The following is a 22,935-nucleotide window of genomic DNA, read 5'->3' on the forward strand; positions in this document are numbered from 1 at the left end:
GTTTGAAAACTGGGCCCTTTCCCCACATCCTAGTATTACTGTTGTAAAATTTTTTTGGACTGTCCGCATTCCGCCGTTTTTTGAGACCTCTACAACGACCTCCAAATGGCTGGCACGCGCACTTCAAATGCAATTTTCTCTGCTGCATGTTTCTTGCCAACATGACTAGCCTTACAGAAGTTCTTATTAAGTTCTTGTGGTGCAATTTCAATTAATCTTATACTTTTGAATTCACAAAGCAGCGGCGATTGTCTAGTGGTCTTGCGGAGCGGCCTTTGAAGCTGATCTGTTCGCGCCGCCGTGGGTTCGACTCCCAGTCGTGGATATTGATGCGATTTCTTTTCCTGCCTCATTTTTTCTATGCTCCTGATGTACACACACAGGGTGCTATCTTGCTAGGCCCTGAACCTCTGGATTAGTGCTCTCGCACTAAAAACCAGCAAGTCACATGGCCAATCCTCAAGAGTCAGCATCCACTATAGCCCTTTCCTTTTCCACTGCGCTGTGCTATGAAACGGTGCCTTGGGTGCGGTGACCCAGATGCCATACATTCTTTCTATGTTTCACCATGTTTGTAACAAATGAAAAATTGGTAGGCATGCACTTATTTGCATGCTGCACATGATGCTTTGCTATTAATGTCCATGTACTTGACAGAGTTCTTTCAGATTTTTCATGACTGCGGTTAAAGACAGTCATGTGATGCCTGCTTTCAGTCCTTCCTTTTCATGCTGTTAAATACTACACATGCGCATGCACGAATTTAGTTTTAGGGAAAGCAGAGTGGAAGGTCACTGACCTGAAGCATGACCGGACAACTATCGTCTGTGATGATGCAGTGACACTTTGCCCCTCTACAAAAAAAAATCAAATACAGCACCTTGCAAGGCCTGTATTGTGCATCATCACTAGCAAGCCCAAGTACACACTTTGCCAAGATGTACAACAAATGAGCATTACTTTACATTGGGCCTTCCTAGTCAGCCAGGGGCTTGTTGAGTGCTAAAGTGTCACTTTGGCCCGTGGCTTCAGTAGCTGCTTACAACAATCATTTTTTAGTAAACAAGTATTTTAAATAGGCTGCCTAATACACATATCACCTTCTGTGCACCATAAGTAGAATCAGCTCTCCTCGACTCTCCAAACTTTCCTTTCAACTCCTTTTTCACACAACCCACATGATTGCATCATCATTTAGCGTTTGTGTGGATAACGTCATGCTGTAAGCTACCACAGGCAGCTTACAGCATGGTGAACCAGTCCTTGCACTTGCACAATGGATTGGCCTTACCTTTACTCCTACAGCATTCAGCTAGCTTGGTGCATTTACCCTTGGTGCTACGAAATGTAACCACTATCCACCTTGGAAGTACTGAGCACATTGTGTAAAAGGAGTGCATCATAGCCTGCACTCTGAATCGCTCCTCTATCCATGCACCATTCCCATTCAGTGGGCTTGACTCAAGTGGGCATTTCACCTGGCCACCTAGCTTGGTCCTGGTGTCCCTCGACATATGCCCCACTAGTATGTCTGTGTGGCACTGCGCAACACATATCCCTTGATTGTGGAGTGAACCTGCTTCTGGCAGCACAGGAACACCATTCCAGGTTCGCCAGGTATGGGGGGTGAAATCCTCTAGTTGCTCAAATGTGACATTTCCAAGTTGTCTCTACCCCGTAATGCATCCTTTTGATTTATGTTCCCCTCTAAGAGATGCTGAACTCTATCCAGGATGCTGAGGGGTCCAGATACAATAAAAATAACATGGAGCTCACTTTTGCGTTTGAACTTTTCTCGCGTGCTACGCAGAAAAAACATGACTGTTATTTAATCTTACAAGCTAGTGCACCAGTGGCATTTACTAGTATATGTAATTAAGTATCTCACAATTTTTGCTTAAGTGGAGTTCAAATGCCAAAACTGTGCACCATATTATTTTGGTCACTACTATGTGTGTATGTACTTTCATAACCATCATCATCATCAGCCTGACTACACCCACTGCAGGGCAAAGGCCTCTCCCATGTCTCTCCAATTAACCCTGTCCTTTGCCAGCTGCACCCACCCTATGCCTGCGAACTTCCTAATCTCATCCGCCCACCTAACCTTCTGCCGCCCCCTGGTACGCTTGCCTTCTCTTCGAATCCACTACATTACACTTAAAGGGGCTGCGAAACACTGAACGGATGCCGGTTGCACTTCAGATGGATTCTTTATGTCACACAGATGCTGAATCAAAGAGAATTACAAGAATCGATGCATAGGAACGGGAATTATTCAATGAAGAAATTTCAAAATACAAGCAAACGAAATGCTGCCCTCAACTCGATTTTCGTGCAGCTTCCCATTCCCATTTCACCCTCCCAATGATGACACTTGGGGGACCAATCAAAACAGCCTATCTGAGCACGTCGCGGAAGTTCGCACTCCATGGTTGCCTGTTCTCTGTAACTCGTTCTTGCCAAGGCTGGCAGTGCCGTTTGCATGGTTACAACCATGTAAACGCCCAGCTGATCCAGCAATGCTTCATCGTCACGCCGACGGAGCAAAAGGGAACACGTTTTCCGACTTCTGGATCCGAACTCGAGCGCGAGATATTGTGACAGTGTGACGGCCTGCGCAAGATATCAGACACATCTAGCATAGTGCATGCCGCTACTGCTTACTGCCTACTATAGCCCGTTTATAGAGTGCAGTGGCTTGATCAGATCGATTCCATAAAACCGTTCTCAGATGCATAGAGAGTAGCCTTAAGTGTTGTGTGCTAGGCCGTAAGATGTGTAGAGAGAGGCGCAAAGTCCTTAGATGCAAAAAGTAGCCAGAGCCTCTGGTGGTGTATTTTTGTTTTGCTTGCTTTACTGCACTTTTATCTAAGGCAGACAAGTTGGTTTTGTTGATGTAAATATAAAACACAAAAACTTGACAAAACATATCTCTAGTTACTAACCCAATTTAAAGTATAATTACTGTTTGTCCAATTATGAAGCTCCCACCAAGTGATGTCATATCCACTGCTAAAAACTGCCACTGTATGGTGACATCGTCAGCGCCATGAATTTGTTTTTGCGAGCTAATTAAAATATTAAAAACGAGTATACGCAGTACGACCGATGCTAATTGCATCACTATAACTCATTCTATGCAACCAAGAGGCAAAACAATGCACTGATTATGTGTTTCGGGACCCCTTTAAGGACCAGCGGTTATCTTGCCTTTGCAGTACATGCCCTGACCAAGCCCATTTCTTCCCCTTGATTTCGACTAGGATGTCACTAACACGCATTTGTTCCCTCACTCACTCTGCCCGCTTCGGTCTCTCTTTAACGTTACACGTATCATTTTCCTTTCCATGGCTCGCTGTGCTGTCCTCAACTTAAGCTGAATGCTTTTTGTTAGCCTCCATGTTTCTGCCCTGTAGGTGAGTACAAGTAATATACAGGTGTTGTACACTTTTCTCTTGAAGGATATTGATAACCTGCTATTCGTGATATGAGAGAACCTGCCATATGCACTCCTCCCCATTCTTATCCTTCTAGTTATTTCCCTCTCATGATCTGGATCAGCTGTCACTTAATATTATTAAGTCCTTAATATTGCTAATATTAATATAATAATAATTCATTTTAATTATTCAATATTGTAATTACATTATATTATAAATTTTCATATAATTATTATTAATGCATTGATCATTAATATTAACTCCTTAATATTATTAATATATATCAAGGTGAACATTATAAGGGCAAATAAGGGTTAGGGGAATGGTATAGGGGAAAATATTATTTATCTTTCTCGCAAAACATACACCAAAGTGAACTACGACGCTACGACTGTAGTGTTGTATGACCCCCTAGCTGCCATCCTCTAAGTGGTCCCCCGATGATGACCTCCAGTATGATGCTCCAGGTCGCGGTGAACTTTTGAAGCAAAGAGATTTTAAGAGAACTGTGCCCTAACCTTTGGAGTCAATGATAGTCAGGCATGGGTGAATAGTTAATCACTATTCTCTAGTTAGGTTGGGAACCTAATCTAAATTTGTGGGTATTGAGGAACCACAAAATTAAGTCTTGGATGGCCTTGAATTATATCAACAGCACATAAGCACACTACAAGATGACAGTGCAACCACATAAGGACAATGATGAGGAAGAAGGTAAGTAAAAAAAATACAAAGGGGACACAGGCTCGAGTTCCAAGAATAACGTTTATTCAACTCATGGGAAGCACTCACCACGCCTTGAATCAGAAGTGGGGCATGCAGACCTTTCCAGCAAACAGCTCCGAGATGACTGTGATCCAGAGGGCGAGCACGAAGAAGATGTAGGACAGACCCACCTGGTGGCTGCTGGGCAGCTGGTATGGCTCACCACCAATTTCATCCATGCTGAAGCCCACCGGAAAGATCACCGCAGCCAGGCAGAACAGAAGCACTGCATCAACGCCATCGAATAATGCAGCCATTTGCACGATGAGCAGACATGACAGCAGAATACATCTCAACAGCTCACTCCCGCTACTGAGCACCTGCATGAATACGAAGTGCACAATCCTTCTGGAGTGAGGACACAGCCATATCAAGCCTCACAAACCAACTTTTCGAGAAATTACTGACCATAAGGTGCACCAGCAGCGGTGCTTCTACAGTCAACGTGTTATTTTAACACTGCTCCACCTTTTTGTCCAGCTCAATTGTCTGTGCCCCATAAGTGGCCTTAAATTTCAAAGCAAGACAAAACACGTTAATTCATTTTTAAGCACTAAGTGCTGCTTAATTTCGATCACACAACACAACACATGTTGGCTGACATTAAAGCACGGGTTGATGAAAATCATCTAAAGATAAATTCAAATAATACAAAAATAGTGTTATACCTGCCGAAGGGAAAAAACAGTTCGAAGCCACATAACATATCATGACTAGGCACAAACGCGTTAGAAATGATGGATTCCGTAAAAAGCCTCGGCATCATCTTTTTAACTCACTTAGCATGGAATAACTATGTCAACATCTTTGTTCCAAAGTAGCTTCAGCAGTGGGAGTCTTATCTAGATTAAAACGTATACTTCCCGACAAACTTGAAATCATGCTATATAATTCACTAGTGCTGTCTTTACTTCAATATTGCAATCTCGTTTGGGGAACAACTGGTGTCAAAAACTTGTTGAACCTACACTTACTGCAGAAAAAAAAACCTGCGATGCATAGCAAACGTTCCTTCCCGTTATCCTTCCCATGACCTGTTTTTACGATATGACATTACTCCTAATTTCAAAATGTACAGTTACAGTTTACTGGTGCGCTACAAGTCCTCTGTAAAAACCAGTGGCAACATTTTTGCGAAAATCGCAAAGCTGGAAAAGAAGGATTCGTGTCGTCACACCCGGCATGGTGAAACGTGGAATGTGCCAACGCCCCGCACAAGCTACTGCAAGGAATCAATATCATATACCCTCCCGTCATCGTTAAATTCGTTAGACCAAGAGTCATTTGACCCCTTTTGTAACTCTAATTCAAAGATTAAGTTATCTTTATCAAGTTTACTTTCGTGAGATGCCTATTGTTTGTCATTTTAGTTAGAGTGTTCGTTTCGCTAACAACTGTATTCAGATCTATTATGTTTCATTTCTTGATGTATGCTTAGTGACTAATTTAACGTGTAAAACTTGTGCTTTGTTTTTGTTTGTTTTTTACCTGTTATACACTTGTACAAGAGCTGCATCTGTATGTATGCCAATTTGTAAAAGGGCAGGACCCAAGTCAAGCCGCTTTCGCGGCTTTTAGTCCTGTCTCCTCTCAAGAAGGGAAAATAAAGAATTGAATTGCATTGGTACCAGGTAGAATACTGGCACATCAGCCATGCCAAACACACAATATCTCTATCAAAATGAACCAAATGAGGAGGCAGTAACACGTTGTGAGAATCCACTTTATCCCTCGCCCGCTCAAGGCACTTTTTTGAGGTCCAGAGTTCCACAGCAGTCAACATGTGCATGCTGTATTCTGATCATGCTGCATGCGACATTACACAAACTGCCACAAGAAAAACGTACACCATCTCAAAGCGTGCATGGGAGGCACGCTACAGCTCATTCGAAATGGTGGAGCTTACTGGCAGAGAAGCCCATCCATCGTGCGTAAGGCACCACGCGACTATTCCAGCGTGACAGGCCCAGCAGCACTGTGGTGGCCGTGATGCAGACACAGCCCAGCACGATGCAGACCAGTGCCAGCAACCACTCAGGCTGCAGGCGTGGTGGGAAGCAGGTGGGCGGACGGCCCTGAAGGGTGGTGCACGTCTGCAGCAGCCCGAGCCGCGTGTCGCCTGCACACAGGAAATGTGAACAGTATGGCAGTGGCACTTGCAAACTATTGTCGGCTGTCCCCTATGTGCGATGCCATTTTTCATGAACTGTGGCAACCAGATGCTTTACCATCAGTTGCTCATTTCATAGAATAAAATTTGCATTGAAAGCAGGATGAAAAGCTGTGAAGTGTACCTGTGATGTAAAAGAAAAAGTTGTCTTACAGATTAAAGAAAAACACTGCGCTGTTTTGCTTGTTTAGTGTTGCCCTCATTTTTACCATTTATTTGAATTGTTTATAGCAAATTATGTGTTCACATAACTTGTTTCCTTTTTATGGCTATAGGCAAAAGTCCAAATGAAATGTATTTCTGTATATTTTGTATATAAAATTGTCAGCATTCGTCTGCTACATCCTCCCCACCATATTAATTGGAGAAAAGTGGGCCTGTTAAGACATTGCAGTTTTTCACTACATACCGTTCAGTCTTTTTGCTGCTGAAATATGCTTGAAACTTGAAACGAGGTGTGCACACAGACGAGGTGTGAAATATGCTTGAAACGAGATGTGCACACAGACAAAACATGAATTGCAAGGGAGCACAACTGCATTTCTTTTGTACACAGGTTCTGACATAAAAAGACATCATTTTGTTCACAAGCAGCATGATGCCTGTCTCCAGCATGCAAGTGTGGCCATTGTGCCACTACCCAAAGTTCTGTGCCCAGGCTTGGCACTCCCATGGTGCTGATAATACGTACCAGCTGAATCACTGAAACTGTAGCCTGCAAGCTGAATTTGCACAGCTCAAACATTTTCAGTACTAATGCCACCAGTTGCAGCTTGTGATTTACTACATTTGTGTGCACCAAAGCACTGCTCTGGGCTCAGATACATCACAGCTGAATGGTACAGATAATTTCAGATACCTGATGTTCTTTAATATGACCAAAATATTAGTACCTTTGCATTTCAACCTCTCAAAATAAAGCTGCTGTGGCCAGGTTCAAACCCACAAACTCTTGCTGAACAGCCCAATGCAACTGCCTACGAGCTACTGTGATGGGTGCCATCAAATTTGAATTACACGGAAGCTCAGACGGATAAGAAGCAGCCAATGTGAGGTCCATCAGTATTATTTTACTTTTACAGCAACACCTGTATGGCAGCATTTTCTGAGATGAATCTGCTAGACAACTAGAATGCTATACAGGTGGGAACACTTGGAATTATGCATAGTAATGCGACTAGGATGAAACTGGCCCCTATGGGCTTTGGAGTGGGTGCTCATGTGTGCAGACAAGTGCAGTACCACCATCACCATTGGTTCTTTTCCCTGGAAGAGAGCCAGGAGGAGTGCATTTAACGTCTACATGCGTAGGCCTTGGCATCTGTCATGTCCAAGGCAAACCTTATCTAGGGGCTTTAATCCACAGCTTTCTGTCTAACCACAAAAATTTACTTTGCCCAGGTATAGGAAGAAGTAACAGAAAAAAAAATGACAGCCACGACAGAATATGTGGGCTCTCTATGGGAGCTCCCATTAGAAGACAGCCTCAATAGCATATATAAGGGCTTTACATCTTCAGGGGTCATAAGCAGGGTAAGGAATATGGAGTTAATCTTGAAGCAGCACAGGTGCATGTAGACTATGAGAGATATTGTAGTGGAGGACTCCAGATTAATTTAAGCCACCCGATTCATTTAACGTACGCTGGAACTGCACAGCACATGAGCATTTTTTCATTTTACTTCCACCCATACTTTTGGCCCCAGCCAAATGCTATGGCCACTGCAGTTACAAGTTAAGAAAGGCACTTGAGCTCAGTTGTGCTCGGCACTTTGGTGAAGAGTAAGTTGTGGACAAAAGAAAAGCATGGTTTTTGTCTGAAGCCATCCACCTCTCCTAGCTTGGCTGCACTTGGCATTTTGAGGCTGAGGTTACGACAACACGGAAGACACAGAGATTTCTATAGCAGTTTTGTCTAGCATTTGATTTTTACCGTGATACCGGTCAAGGAAATCCAGTGGACGTATGTGTTTCAGTGACTACATCCGGGACATGGGAAGGGTATAGGTGTGAAGAGGGAAAACAACAAAACTGGTTAGGAAAAAAGGAAAGGCGCACTAACTGTCTCTTGTCTGGGAGAAGCAGCCCTCCAACTGTGACGAGAGGGAAGGGATGAAGGAGGGAGTGAAAGGTGTGCCGTAGTAGAGGGCTTTGCATTAATTTCGACCGCCTGGTGTTCTTTAACCTGCACTGACATTGCACAGCAACAAAGACATCTTTTGCATTTCGTCTGCACTGAAGGGACATCTATTCCCGCCACGGCTAAGATTTGATGTTGCACCCTCGTGTTCAGTACCTGAATGGCATAGAGGATTCTGCAATGGCAGTAGAGAGTTTGGATGGTGCACATACAGCACTGACACATAACCAACCACGGGCAATTGCACATCGTTGGACTTTGTGTTCGGAAAGGACCTTCATAATGTCAACTCTCTAAATTTAGTATACCACTTCAGTTATAATGAGCCTATTATCTGTGTTGTGCTGTAATAAATTACAAACAGTGCTGGACAATGTGTTTTGCCAGTGCGACTGTGTGTATACTCCATTTCATACATCAGGTGCAACGCTGCGAAAGGTACGGTAGTAGTCCGGACGGGAAAATAAAGAGAAGCGTGTTACTCCGCGCTTGTTCTGTGCCCGAGTGGTCTAAGGCACGAGAAAGGTACAGCGTGACGTCAGCAGTAAGAGTCTATTTGATCAAGTTCATGACAAATGTGTCATGTAGTAAGCCTGCAGACAAAGGATTCACTATGTTTCGCTCATCGCAAGGAACGCACTACTTTTTGGTCGTAGATGCAGGCAGTGCAAACAAGTGCGTTAGCTTTGATAGCGTTGCACCTAATGTATGAAACGGAGTATAGTCTGCATGCAGCACGACATGCAGCACAACATGCAGCAGAGCTTGTAGCACCTTGGGTGACACTGTTATTCCTTTGCAGGATACAGCAAGGAACCAGGAATTTTAAAATTAGATAAAGGGCAAGGTAAAAGGGAGTAATTACTCATTAGCATCTATTCTATTGCAGCCATACGGGTACAAAGGAAAGCTTTATAGCTTTCACACGTCATAGTTAAAAAAAAATTTGTCCTGGTCCCTTATTATTAATCTGCTTCTCGGGGGATTGCCCTAAACAATGGACCTCATTTGCTACACTCTCAGATGTCGTCAGATGTTTAGGGGAATTACCCAAGGTGGAGCAGATTTGTAATAAGGGACCATGACAATTTTCGTTCAACTATGACGTGTGGAGCTGTAAAGCTTTCCTTTGCAGCCGTATGGCTGCAATAGGGTGGATGTTAATGAGTAATTACTCCCGTATTACTCTCGGATATGGTATGCCATGCCCATTCCTCGGAGTTCAGTGAAACTGCAGCCAGCAGCCAGCCTGAAGCACAACTTACGCTGTGCTCTTTGCACTAGACGTGTCCTTTTACATTTTCTAGCTGACCTGTCATTATGACTGCAACAGCATGCCTTTTGGCGTAATAAGAAAAAAAAAGTGAATCTGACAAGCACACTTTGCACTTCTAGTCTAGTAAACGATGTGTACCACAGCCCACTCTACCTGTGATAGAAAGCTTGGCCCCAGAGCACATCGGAACATATGCTTCAATGTGTGCACATTAAATGGTTGTATAATCAAAGAAATGTGGTCCTGGTCCCTTGCCAGAGCTTTGAGCGTAAATGCTGATATTTTTGAGTGATTATCAAAAGCATTACTTACGGTCCAAAAGACCAAAAAAAGGTGCAGGGTGGTCTGATCATTGAAGAGCACAGAACAGAAAGCGCACAAAAAATTTAACAAGCTTTGTTTCAAGGTGCTCTACGCCAGAAATTATGGTACGAGACTCTGAACAAATTTCAACTTTCTAAAAACATGCCAGCAATGGCTGAATTTTCTCAAATACAACACATTCTAACAACAAACAGCAGTTAGTTTGACGCATGTGCGTCTGGCTAAGTGTCCTGGGCATGCATGTTTCGCCTACAAGTTTCCCCTCTACAATATTTTTACTTATCCTTTGCGCCATGCATTTCACGTTGTATTCTTTAATTGTTCATATTGTACTTATGACGTTTTGTCCTCCTTACTCAATGCCCTTCTGGGCTATGTACGGTATTCTGAGCAAACAAACAAACACGAAGCACCAAATGCCGCAAACGCACCCAAGGCTTTGCGGCTTTGATGTGCCGCTCGTCATACCCCAGTCCTTGAAACTATCTGATCAAGTTTGCAAATCGATTCGTCCCGTGTTTCCGATACAGATGCCACAATGAACACACGCTAGAAAGTGGCGCATTTTGCTTGCAACCAGGCGACCACGATACGCACCACCGACATCCGAGACGATCCAGTCAGGCAGCACAAGGCTCAAGATGGCAAAAACATTCGCAAGGAAGAATAACGTTCCAGAGATGACAGTCAATTTATCCATTGTCGCATACTCCCGCAGAGCAACGAAACACGAAGCAAGTCACTAGCGCTTTGCGTATCACTGCTGCCTAGCACACTGTCGTCGACGGCCCTGGTTCTCTATACCGTGACGCAAACTCACGACAGATCCATTCTGTGGGGAAAAAGCAGAGATCTGTCAGTTTAGCACCTGGCAGTGCCCTCGATAGGCACGTAAGATGGGCAATATCCATGGCAGGAACTACACCAAGCAGCTGTAGGGGCCGTGCTGCGATCCGCAAAGGCACTGATGTTCCTAAGCAAGCGTAGGCAACAATATGGGAATAACACTGTAGACATTCAGAACATTTGCAGTGCAAATGCAAGCAAAAGCCACCTCACTCGAGCCAAAACTGTCAAAACAAAAACCATTTCTGCAATAGCTAGACAAATGGATGGATGAGGCGCCTGGCGCTGGCCGCTGGCCAAGCCCACTGGAAGATTGGTGGCTCAAAAGCAGAGGTGACGTAAGGTTGAAAGTATAGGAAGACGTATTAAAAAAAATGGCGAATTTTATTAACTTACAAGACAGTTAAACAAAAATAAAGAAAAAAATTGAGCATAGTGGCAACTGCCATCACTCCGTTTCAAGGGGCACGCTCCTACCTTCCATCCACCCATCCAGCCACGTCGACTTTAGCTGGATTCTAGGTAGCTGGATTGACAGCGCCATTTGAGCAAAACTAAAAAATACTTATGCAATACTATTTAAATGTTAAAGCAAATTAGTTCCCTATTTGTGTAAGTTTTTACGTGAGACGAAGCGTTTTTAATTGTTGTCATGTAGTCTAGTCTGTGCAGCGCCTTTTCCGAGATCGTTTGCCAACACTGTTACACGTGCTTTTTCTTTTTTTATTGTGTGTGTGTGCGCGCTGAGGCGCGTTTGTGCGTAAGCAGAGCGCCGAAGATGGCGTAAAGCGGGTTGTGGTGCGCTGTTCGATATCGAAGTTTCTCTTGTTCTAGACACGTTGTGGTCGTGTGAGCGGCAAGATAACCGTCTCGGATGCGCATCTTCCTTGCCCTGCATTAACACGCTGAAACGCTTGCTGAAACATCATGAGCATGAGTGTTGACGCGTACGGACCCAGCTCGCAGACGCTAACATTCCTCGACACGGAGGAAGCCAGCGACTTGCTGGGAGCTGACACGCAAGGATCCGAGTTTGATTTCACCGACTTTACGTTGCCTTCCCAAACGCAAGCGTCTCAAGCGGATGGCGGACAAACGCAAGGAACTCGCGGTGGCCAGGTGGGTCATGTTGTCGCCGGTGTGGCTGCCACTTGTGACGAGACTTGTTGGTTGCCGCGGTTCTGAACGCGCTAGGCCTACTTCGCAGGCGAGTGCGATAAGCCTCATGCTTATTTCACTCGTCATCGGAGCTCGCTCATTTCACACGTGCTATCATTCCAGCGTCGATGCTGTTAACGTTAATTTGCCACAGTTGGCATCGGTCTATGCCGTGGTTGTCTGTCCGCTGCACGATGTTAAACGCAACGCGGCTGTAGTGATCCCGGCGATTTGGTTCGCTAGTGCGAAACCGTGCTCCGAAACCGCGGCGAGACATTTTAGCTTTTGCTCAAGGGAATATAATTTGCTACCTTTACGTGTCTGCCAACTGCGGGACAGCACTTTCCGGGTTGTTGAGCGCATGTTGTTTACTGTGCCTACGACAACGTGTACCGTTCAGAACGCAGCGCGCACGTTCCGCTCAGCCGGCCAGGTCCTTCCTAAATGCCCTCGTGTCGTGGCCGTCATGTGGTTGGAGAAATGAGCCTGCCTGCTTGATTGAATGGCTGCTCATGTTGAAGCAATGGCATGGAACCGCGACCAGTAAAGACGCCTACCGACCTAAGATGTGATGTGAAGCGCGCGAAATGGCTTCAGATTTTGTGGTAGCTTAGTCGGACGTTGATATGGGCGCGCTTCGACTCCTTCCGGGTGAACTCCGGCTCGTGCAGTGTAAAACGCAACATGGGTATATGCTGGTGCGGTCGAAATTTTGGTGCTATTCGTCCTCCATAGTGTTTCACTTGACCTGTTTCCCTGCATTGCTTGAAACAGGACGAGTGATCATGAACGGTGCGAATGAAAGGTCTCAGTGGTAGAGCAGCGCCTCATTTCATCCGTGTTTTGCTCGGGGCAGTCAACTTGGTTAAAGAGAACCTCATTAATATGAAAGTGCCAAAGGAAACCGAAGCCCCTCTTGAGGCTGAAGTGCATAGTATTCACTGTGTCGCCTTTCCTTGGGATCTTACAGTGACATCTAGGATAGTGTCACCAGGTGACTTTTGCATTGCATCATTGAGGCCCAGACTCTCGGCATGAATCCGGCTGGCGTAACTTAAATGGCGGCCAGACTGCATGGCAGGTTTAGTACTCTCTGGGGTGCATGGGCAGCAAATGAGTGCTTCTTGGGGTGGAAGCTGGATTCAGTTTCTCAAATGTATAGTGAAACCAAGTAATCGTTCAGCCAATCAAGTGTGGGCTCATGAGTGTGTACTAATTACACATGGTTACAACTTCTGGCTGTACAGGGTGTTTTGTCTCTGCTGCGAGGATTGGGTGTAGTGCTTTGCTTCAGTGGACAGCTGGCCACTGGCTTGTGTATGTGGCTCTATATTGGGGGTTTACACTGTCTGTTTTAACAACAGCTTCATGTTAGACCAGTTGGTGCCAGTGGTTTAAGAACAGCACTGAAACTCAACTTCAGGCGCTCAGGAGTAGTTCAACCCACTATGGTGACATGCTGAAATTTCAAACCGGCAAGCTTTGTGTACTGACTCAAGCCTTGTAAACTGACTCATCTTGTGAACATGTTGATGTTGGTACAGAGGAGCTGGGGACACAGGGCAGAAAGGAAATAGGCAGCATGCACCTGTTTTTGTTGTTGTTGCATTTGGGCTGTGTTTGGGCACAGCAGTTACATAGCATAAACATCTCATGTGCCCAAATACACTGCTGAAAAGTGCACCCTGTATATGTAGGAGGTTAACCATTGTCTCATGCTATTACTGCACAAGGACTGCTGGCAGTCTCAAACATATTCATGGAGCCCACTTAAAATATGCCCATGCTATGTGGTTGTTTAAAATGCCTTTTAGCTGAGTGTCGTTCATTTCAACTGCCACTTGTGTGCTGCTACATGATGTTTTTCAGTGGTGTTCAGCTAAAATGTCGTTTGAGTTTATTGAACAGTTATGAAGAGCAACAACATTTCTATGCAGGCTAGCTGATGCGATATTTTGAGGTTGAAAGTCTTTGCAAAACTATCATATATAGCAGACGTAAACAGAACGAACCACAAACACTGAAGTGCGCTAGTAGCTATGCTTTCGTAGTGTGAAGATGCCTACACCCATGTATATGGGCAGAAGTGCAACAAATTTGCAAACACTTGATTAATGTCTACTATAATCTTGCTTCATAAACATGTTTGTCCATAATATTGTGGTCCAAGGACCTGAACTGTAAAAAGACATTTGAAATGTTAAGATATCTTCAGATCATACGCATGTGTGCCATTTAGTGCAGTGCCGCCATAGTAGCTAAGTAGTTATGGTGCTTGGCTGCTGACCTGAAAGGTGCGGGTTTGATCCTGGCTGCTGCGGTCGCAATATGATGGAGGCGAAATGCTAGTGGCCTGTGTACTGTGCTATGTCAGTGCACATTAAAGAACCCCAGGTGGTCGAAATTATCTGGAACCCTCCACTATAGTGTTCCTCACAGCAGAGTTGGTTTGGGATGTTAAACCCCATAAAACCAAATCATTTTGTGCAGCATCTTAACACCATAGTTTGAGGGTAAAAAAAAATTAATGGGTGGCCGTCGAAGGCTCTGTGCATTTAAGCACTAGCTTTAAGTTGGGGTTTAAAAGGGTTTGTTTCTGAGGAATATTCTTATTTCTTTTTAATCATTGATGCATTGTTCGTGTCTACTTTGAAATTGCCCAACAGGACGAGCTGACTCATGATTGTGATGATAATGATCCTTGTGGCCCTCCCTTTGTAATGTGCTATCAACGAAAGTTTGGATCAGGCCGAAATGTTAAAGAAAAAAATAAAAACTGGGTTCTGACCAATTAGCAACCCTTGGGCAACGAAGAGGCAGATGTCCCTCAAAGGAGAGGCCCTGCACCCAACGGTGTCTACCGATATTTATGACGCTGCTGTTAATTCGATTAAGCCGTGGTTATTCCCCTTTCGTCTCTCACCCCCTGTGATTTCACACTAGTAGGTCCAAAGGGACCGGTCGAGGGGAGAATCAGTCAACGCTATTGACTAGAGTAGCTTCTTGAGGGGCATTTCCTGTCTTGTTGTTTAGTTGTATCCGACTGTAGCAAGCGTGCACAGCACCTGTGGTGTGCACCAGTGCAGATGCCAGACATTTTGAAACTGGCCATGCATCCTTCAAGAGCAAATGAAAGCTCTTTAGTGAAACCTCTTTACGCCATTTATATCGGTAGCATAGCAGAGAAGACACACACAATTAGTAAATTGACGATAAAGTGGGCACGCAACAAAAAGCCAGTGTTGCCAGACAGTAAAATTAAAGAAGCTACTAGGTGGCCAGCTTATAAAAAGACTTTTATTTATTTATTTACACAATACTGCAGGCCCTTCTGGGCCCTAGCAGGAGGCCACATCTTGTGTTGTGTTAGGACAGGGGCCCCAAGTTGTTAGTAACAACTGTTTGTTACTTTTAACAATACTCCGTGCATGGTCCAGTTGTTTGCTTCAAAGGCTTGGCTAATGTTATCAAAATGAAATTTCATGGCAGTAGTACCATTTTGGCATAGTGAGTGAATGTTGAAGCCTTCTGCTGCCTATGGGCATTGTGGAGCACTCTGGAACCCTGTTTGTTTGGTCAGAATGGCATTCCAAGCCTCGGGTGTTGTTTGGCTAAAATTAAATGCCAATGAGTCAGTGTAGCCTGGGCATTTGGCCTCCACACCAGTAAAGATTGTTTCATGGGGTAGTATGCTTATACTAGTCTCATTAAAGGTAATATTTGCAGCATTGGAAGAATTGTGCGACTGAGTTAACAAGGATGAAATGTAGCAACTTGCTGCAGCACTTTTATTTGTTAACTGGTTGCTTTGTTAAAGTATTAGATTGTGGTTTCTTTTCAGTATTAAAGTGTGCAGCGTTGCTGATTGTGAGTTGTAATGTAAAATATATCAAGAAGTAGTAATTAAGTTTTAGAAGGTCTTTCTCGAGTGGCATGTTAGTTTATAGTGTATGATGTCTAATATGTGATGCATAAACATGATGATTTTAGCAAAGTTCATTGAAATATGGGTGCTTGCAGGCGTTCTGCAGATGTCTGCCACGCCCTTAATTTCTGCAGCTGTAAGTCAGAGCAGAATCTCACTTGGCCATTGCTAGGGCAGGGGAAGCTTTTTGCAGCAACTGGTACAAATGCGCATGCCTCAGCTTCTAGTGCTGATTGCAATATACACCTAGGTACCGCTGCTTTCAGCAGCCACACGATGAGCACAGTCTGGTACTGCCACAATGGCTGTTATCCTGGTGAGACATCATGTCAAGTGCCAGCTGATGAAACGGAATGAAGCCACTTTGTTGAGAAACTTCTTCTTTGTTGAGGTCTCTTTGTAAACGTTACGCTGTTAGGAACCACATTTCTAACTTGAGGTATAGAAAAAGTGACAGCTCATTTTTTTTCTAAAAGGGTATGCCTTGATTGCTCCTTTATGCATGCAGCTGCCGGGTGAGGTGCGCAGCAACGGTCTGGAGGTGGCAGCAGCTGGGCAGGCCCTGGGTGAGCTGACCTTTGAGGAGGATGAGGAGGATCAGTACTATGCCAAGGACCTGCCTGAGCATGCCTGCAAGTAAGCCACCATTGTTTGATAAACTGTTGTGGTTCTGTATCTGTCTTGCACACTCAGTAGAATGCATCTTGAAACCGCGCAATACTAATGGTCACCAACTAGCCCGTCTCTCTCTATTATACTTGCACTCCCCCAGGTGGAAGTGCAGCAACATGGCGGTGCCCTTGAGTAGGTCGGAGAAGCGAGGAAGATATTAGAGCAGTCTCTAAATGAAACAATGACAGTTATTTCTTGAAAGGAGCAAGTGAGGAACTGTTCATGGCGTCATGATTGTAAACCTAAGTGGTCAAGTCAAGCCGCATGGGCAGCATTTCAGCGCATATTCGTATGTCGCCTGTGTGTATACATGCAACAACCTTTTTTTTTTTTTCCCTGTAAAACGACAACTTCTTGGGGCTGGTTTATGGCGACACTTCATTGCGATTTCCTGCTTGAAAACTCACGTGGTTCGGGATATTGGTGTCCGTTGATGTTGGCGGCACGTAGTTGGATGTAATTTGGTAGCGACACCAAGGCTGGCAGATAACCAGGCCTATACTCGACCATTCGTTTTGGAAGCAGCCAGTGCCAGTCTGCACTTGAACTGATGCTGCAAGCTGGCAGCATCACCGCGGAACTCCATGGAACTAGTGCAGTGAGTGCAGCCAAATCAAAGAGACCTTTTGTTGCCAAAGCAAAGCTCAGGGTCACGGCTGAAATGGTTGAATTCAATGGGTAGATTTTCCGGGTCTGCGTCCAGGCTAGAAGTGTGCATATGATGTGATGTCAACTGCAAGTGCTTCATGGTATCAAGAGGAACTGTGTTAAAGTGTGGAAGATGATTGCAGTGTGCTTTTTGTTCAATGCATAGCATTATTTGTCCATTTGAGGAGCACGGGGATGAAGCTACCTTTGTTTAATGGGGTTGCCTCAACTGGTGCAGGTACTGTGGCATCCATGACCCGGGGTGTGTGGTCCAGTGCAATGTGTGCAAGCGCTGGTTCTGCAATGGTCGGGGCAACACGTCAGGCAGCCACATGGTGAACCACCTGGTGCGTGCCAAACACAAGGAGGTGACCCTGCACCGTGACGGTCCCCTGGGTGAGACGGTGTTGGAGTGCTACTCGTGCGCCTGCCGCAACGTCTTTGTGCTGGGCTTCATTCCGGCCAAGGCCGACTCGGTGGTGGTGCTGCTGTGCCGGCACCCGTGTGCCGCCCAGTCCTCACTCAAGGACATGAACTGGGACCCGGACCAGTGGAAGCCACTCATCCATGACCGCTGCTTCCTGCCATGGCTGGTGCGCGCCCCCCTGGAAAGGGACCAGCTGCGTGCCCGGCAGGTGACTGCCCAGCAGATCTCGCGCCTTGAGGAACTCTGGAAGGACAATGTGGATGCCAGTTTCCAGGACCTGGAGAAGCCTGGCGTGGATGAGGAGCCCCAGCAGGTGCTGCTCAGGTGAGCCTCCCCATTCACCTGTGGCCACAAAGTTAGGGAGCCAGGTTGAGACATTTAGGAAAGCCAAGAAATGATTTTGTACAGACTATTTATGCAAATAAATTTCACTTTTGCGTAATTTGCACACCCATATTTATTGCTTAGGTTTATTACTTGCATATCTTTTGCTCCCTGCTGCACCGGACCAACGGCTTGCATGTGGGTGCGCGCATGCGCTTTTCTGTAGCACTTTTCTTTTTCACACACATATCTGGTTCAGGTACCGTTTCTTGTTTTTATTAAAAACATTTTTTTGCCTTAATGCAGTAAAACCTTGTGAATTTGGACTTCAAGGGAGTGGAAAAAAACATCCGAATTATCCGAATGTCGAATTATCGAATGGCCCCCCAAAAATGCAAAACGTGAAAGCGAAATTTATTTTGTGGGAATCTGGGAAATTATTGTCTCCTTTTAAGATGAAAACTTCGCGAGGACAGCAATTTCTTGCGGTTCCATCAAATGTTTTAATTCGTGCGTGCTATCGGGAGTGGTGGAAGCAGAATTGCTCCAGAATGTTAAGTTTCTCCACGGTGTCTTTCAGTGTTCGAATAGGTAGCGCTGGAGCATGTGAGGAAGCGTCACTGCACAAACGGCGAATAGCACATGACGAGCGCAGAGTTTTGGCCCGCTGGAAGAATGGAAATACCACGCAGAGGGAAGCGCGCTTTGGCGCAGGAATGCTGAATGCTTTCGAAAACAAACGAACAAAAAGATCAGCAACAAGGAAATAGTTGCACCAAGCAGTGTGTGGCTTGGCTGGCTCGCTGGTATGTGCAGCCGATAGCCACCTTCCCTGAAGGCTGGCAACGACTAGTCACAAAGCTCCGAAAATGAAACTGCTGTCGGTCTGCCTCTCAGCCTATCGATTGGAACCTGTTAACTGTCAACGCACCTACCTGCCTTTGCACGCAGATCAGAACTGTGCGGGAGAAAAAGTATATTGCACTTGCACTTCAGGCCTGTGGACAAATTCTAGACGATCGCCTGTCGAGCACATCATACAGTGGAGCCCACTTATAACGGCCCCACTTAAGATGAACTTTCGCTTCTAACGAACGAGACCTGCGCGACTATCAAAATATACATTATTTCAATGGCACAAAATCACGCATATAACGAACGTCATTAAGCCCTGCTGATCGGTTACAGTGAACAGACGGCGTAAACCTGGCGCTGCGACGCGAGATAACCTGCCTCCGACCCCTTTGTGCACCCGGCGCGCAGTATGTTTCCCTGTCCCGAGCCTCATCGCAGGTGAACTGCCCGCCCCGTTTCGTGCCACTCTCAAGCGAGCTACCCTTTCCCCGCCTACGTGCCTTCCAAGATCACCCTTTCGCCCCTCCTCACAACTCCGCTCCCCTCTCCTCACTCTTTTGCAAATCCGGGTGTGGCCTCCATGATCAACCTCGCTGCCGCCAGTGCCGATCGCAGAGGCCACGCTCCGTGAAGCAGGCCTTCCTTGGGAGCCAAGAGGTGGCTGCACTGATGCTCAACGGATGCCGCTCATTGGTCTCTCCGCTGGCGCTGAGCGTCTGCATCCTTAGCTTGATTACCACCTGTGCACATTGCGCGTCTACCGCATCACGCGCTTTTGTCGCTCTTGTTGTGCTGGGGACGGTTCGTTGGTTTCGTTCAAATCTCGGGCCCTGTTTGTAATTCGGGATGGCGGACGGGTACACCGTGCCCATTTCCATCGTATTCAGTGGTAGAGATGATGAAAGCGTCCTGGCCGGAGGTGATGGCCACTTGCGTGCGGAACTGCTTCCGCATGGCTGCCTTCGTCGACACAGTTTCTGATGCCAAACCTTATACTTTGGAAGGTGACCAGCCCGGCGGCGATTTGTGGCAGCGCGTCATCGACTCCGACATGGGCGGTCATGACATTGGTTGGAATGATTTTATTTCTGTCAATGACGACGCCGACATCGCGGAACCGTGCACGAACGAGGGCATCGTTTCTGAAGTGCGGGACGAGAGTGACGCGGAGAAATCAGATGAGGGTGAAATTTCGGAGCCAGCACCCATAAATGTGCCTGTAGCAATGGGTTATACACAGTGTTGTAGGCGTTACCGAAAAAAAGTAACTAAATACGTTACTCGTTACATTAACAAAAAAAGAACGCTTTACCGCCCTACGTTACCTACAAAAAAAGGTAACGCGTTATCGTTACCGAAAAAAAGTACCGCACGTTACTTTGCCGTTACTTCATGGATATAAATTTTAAGTTTTCGTCGCCTTAAGAACTTAAGATAACAATTTTATAAAGCTCACATTTCACATATAACATCTAGCCCAAACAACGATTTTACGCCATATCCTGATTTTAACAAGAATAGTTTGCACAAATGTGCAGGAGCTTAGCAATATTATAGTGGCGTAAAGTTGCCTGTAGAGTTACAAGTGTTGGACTCTACCTCTGTTGCACATGGTGAAGCCATCTTCTGAATGTGGCATTAAACACAAAATGACACTCCATCATCAATTCTAACTTCACAAAGAAAACATTGCTGAACTCTCAACAAATTTAGAGTAATTCTGAAAAATGTGGTGTTCCAAAATGCTCGGCATGCTTCCACTCTGTAGAGTTGTGTGTATGAGTGGTTTGGGAAGGAGAGGTAGGTGAAGGCAAGTGTGTGAATGCGTGTTCGTGCAGGTGTTTCGTGCTTGATGGCTATTCTGTCTTTTTTTTTAGTTGGGTGCGTGGTCAAGGGCAGCTGTTTTCTGGCATGCATGCGAGCCCCAACAAGGGATGTCGGGAGCAGCTGTACATTTTGTTTTTTTGCATCACTTTAGGTGCTGTGCGCTTTTTTTTTCTAAAAAAGGGGGCAGAGTGGGTCACAACTGGAACAAAAAGTAACTAGTAACGTGACACCTCACGTTACCGAAAAATGTTAATGTAAGTACGTTACCCGTTACAGTTCCGAATTGGTAACGAGTACGTTACTAAGTTACCGGAAAAAGTAACGCGTTACCGGTAATGCCGTTACTTGTAATGCATTACCGACAACACTGGTTATACATAAAGAGCCTCAGACACCTTGTTTATGCCAAGGGCCTCGACGAAGAGCATGCTTCTGCTTTAAATAAACTGGAAACCTCCCTCATAGGATCTGCGCTGCAAAAACAGACGTCCATCACGGACTTTTTTGCAAAGAAAAAATTTTGTTTTTTGACAGGCAACGAACATTAAAGCTGTGGTCCACTTATTACGAACTTCGGGATATAACAAACGGATGCCGCATGACGCTCATGTTCGTTATAAGCGGACTCGACTGTATCTTGACACTGTACCCCTTTGGTGGCCCTTCCGAGTTGACCGATGTGAGCTGCGCGGTGTCCAAATAAATGAGCATTTGACACCATAGACTTGCGTGGGCGTTTGGCGGGACTCCGGCGAGAATCTGAATCCCTGAATTAACGGAGGCCGAATCTGAATTCCTGAATTAACGGAGGCCTAATAAAAGGGGTTTCACTGTAGTAGCGCTACCCTTCATACGTTTTCGGTTTCGGAATGGAGGTTGGTTTTCGGCCCGGCACTGATTTCCAGGTGATGAAAGTGACATGTGTTTCGAAAACTGACTTCAGCGCCTTTCGTGGCACGTCTTCAGTTTGAATTAACCTGTGCGCACTCAGTCTCGCACCAAATTAACGAGTGTGTAGTGCCAGTGATTTATGTATATTTTTGACGAGAGGGGGCAGGCAGGCAGGCCGAATTATCTGAATTTTTGAATTGACGTAGGCCGAAGCAATGAGGTTTGACTAGTATATTTAGTAGGCTTGTGCGAATATTCGATAATTTCGAATATTCAGTTGAATAATAAAATAAAGTATTCGAGATTCGAACGGAATGTTTAGTATTCGAAATCTCGAAGTATTCGTCCCGAGCGAATAATGTTTCTGTAACTCTTTCTTTGTACTTTGGGATCGCAACGCGGCACGCGTGCAACCAAAGCCCTGACTCCACATCGCCTGCCTGTGCTCCCGTGCGTAGGCCGGAACCAATCTGCGCATGCTCGTGGCAAGAGACGCGAGCAGGTGGAAGCATGGTGCCCAGATCTGTATTTGCCAGGTGTCTGCGGCCGCGCTGCACGCTTGACGTAACCGCGCACGGTGGCGTGCATCACAGAGAGATTTAGCATGGCGCGATCTGGTTCCGACGGGGCAGGGGTTCAAAACAGCTGGCTGGCGCCTTGTGACGTCCTCAGGGCGATCTTTCTGCGCATGCGCAGTGGCTTCCCGCGGAATCAGATTGCCATAGTGGACGCGGATCGCGCTCTAATCGGAGGGCGCGCGGTTCTCTTGATCTCCGCGGAACGAGTTTGACTGCAGGTGCCGCAGCCGCTCTTCTCCACGCGGAATTCGTGAATCAAGGAAGCTAGCACGAGGCACATTGTGATGAATACCCCTTTCCGACGCCTGACCTGAGGCAGCACTGGGCGTGCAGTGCGTACGCTTAGCAGGCATAGGCGTGCACACATGGGGTCAACGCCTTACCCCCAGTTATCTAATGGTGGCGCCAAGTTTCCCCCATGCATTTACTTTTCTGGACCTGTCCCATCATATAAAGTGCACGGTTATGGCCATGCGCAATATTTTGTACAGGGTCGTCCACTCTTAGAATGTCGCTCCGTGCTGCCGGTGCTCCGCGGGGCGCCGTAGAAACTATTGCGCAGGCGCAGTGAGAGCCCCAGGCGGGACGTCACGCGTCGTCTGCTACAATGCGCTCTGTGTAGCAGTGAAGTGGGCTTCAATTTTGCACTGCATCCGCATAACGCCG

General features: G+C 45.9%; 2 protein-coding genes across 4 annotated transcripts in view; one reads left to right on the forward strand and one right to left on the reverse strand.

The window, feature by feature from the left end:
- LOC144120435 (uncharacterized protein C16orf52 homolog B) overlaps positions 1–11,234 on the reverse strand; it is a 32,751-nt gene extending 21,517 nt beyond the window's left edge. The window contains exons 1-4 of one of the 3 annotated variants that reach the window (XM_077652824.1): positions 10,716–11,234; positions 6,115–6,327; positions 4,236–4,434; positions 837–854 (exon numbers count right to left, since the gene is read on the reverse strand). In XM_077652824.1, the coding sequence (XP_077508950.1) occupies positions 4,247–4,434; positions 6,115–6,327; positions 10,716–10,818 (504 nt within the window). In that variant the 5' untranslated portion in view covers positions 10,819–11,234 and the 3' untranslated portion in view covers positions 837–854; positions 4,236–4,246. Of the gene's footprint in view, positions 1–836; positions 855–4,189; positions 4,435–6,114; positions 6,328–10,715 lie in introns of those variants that run through there. The other 2 variants (XM_077652823.1, XM_077652822.1) reach the window with 2 other exon arrangements.
- A 482-nt stretch (positions 11,235–11,716) lies between these two features.
- Positions 11,717–22,935, forward strand: part of Upf1 (Upf1 RNA helicase) — a 50,559-nt gene continuing 39,340 nt past the window's right edge. The window contains exons 1-3 of the mRNA XM_077652825.1: positions 11,717–12,083; positions 16,556–16,683; positions 17,606–18,118. Of these exons, the coding sequence (XP_077508951.1) occupies positions 11,892–12,083; positions 16,556–16,683; positions 17,606–18,118 (833 nt within the window). The 5' untranslated portion in view covers positions 11,717–11,891. The remainder of the gene's footprint in view (positions 12,084–16,555; positions 16,684–17,605; positions 18,119–22,935) is intronic.

The sequence above is a fragment of the Amblyomma americanum genome, chromosome 2 (assembly GCF_052857255.1).
Source record: "Amblyomma americanum isolate KBUSLIRL-KWMA chromosome 2, ASM5285725v1, whole genome shotgun sequence".
NCBI classification, from domain to species: Eukaryota; Metazoa; Arthropoda; class Arachnida; order Ixodida; family Ixodidae; genus Amblyomma; species Amblyomma americanum.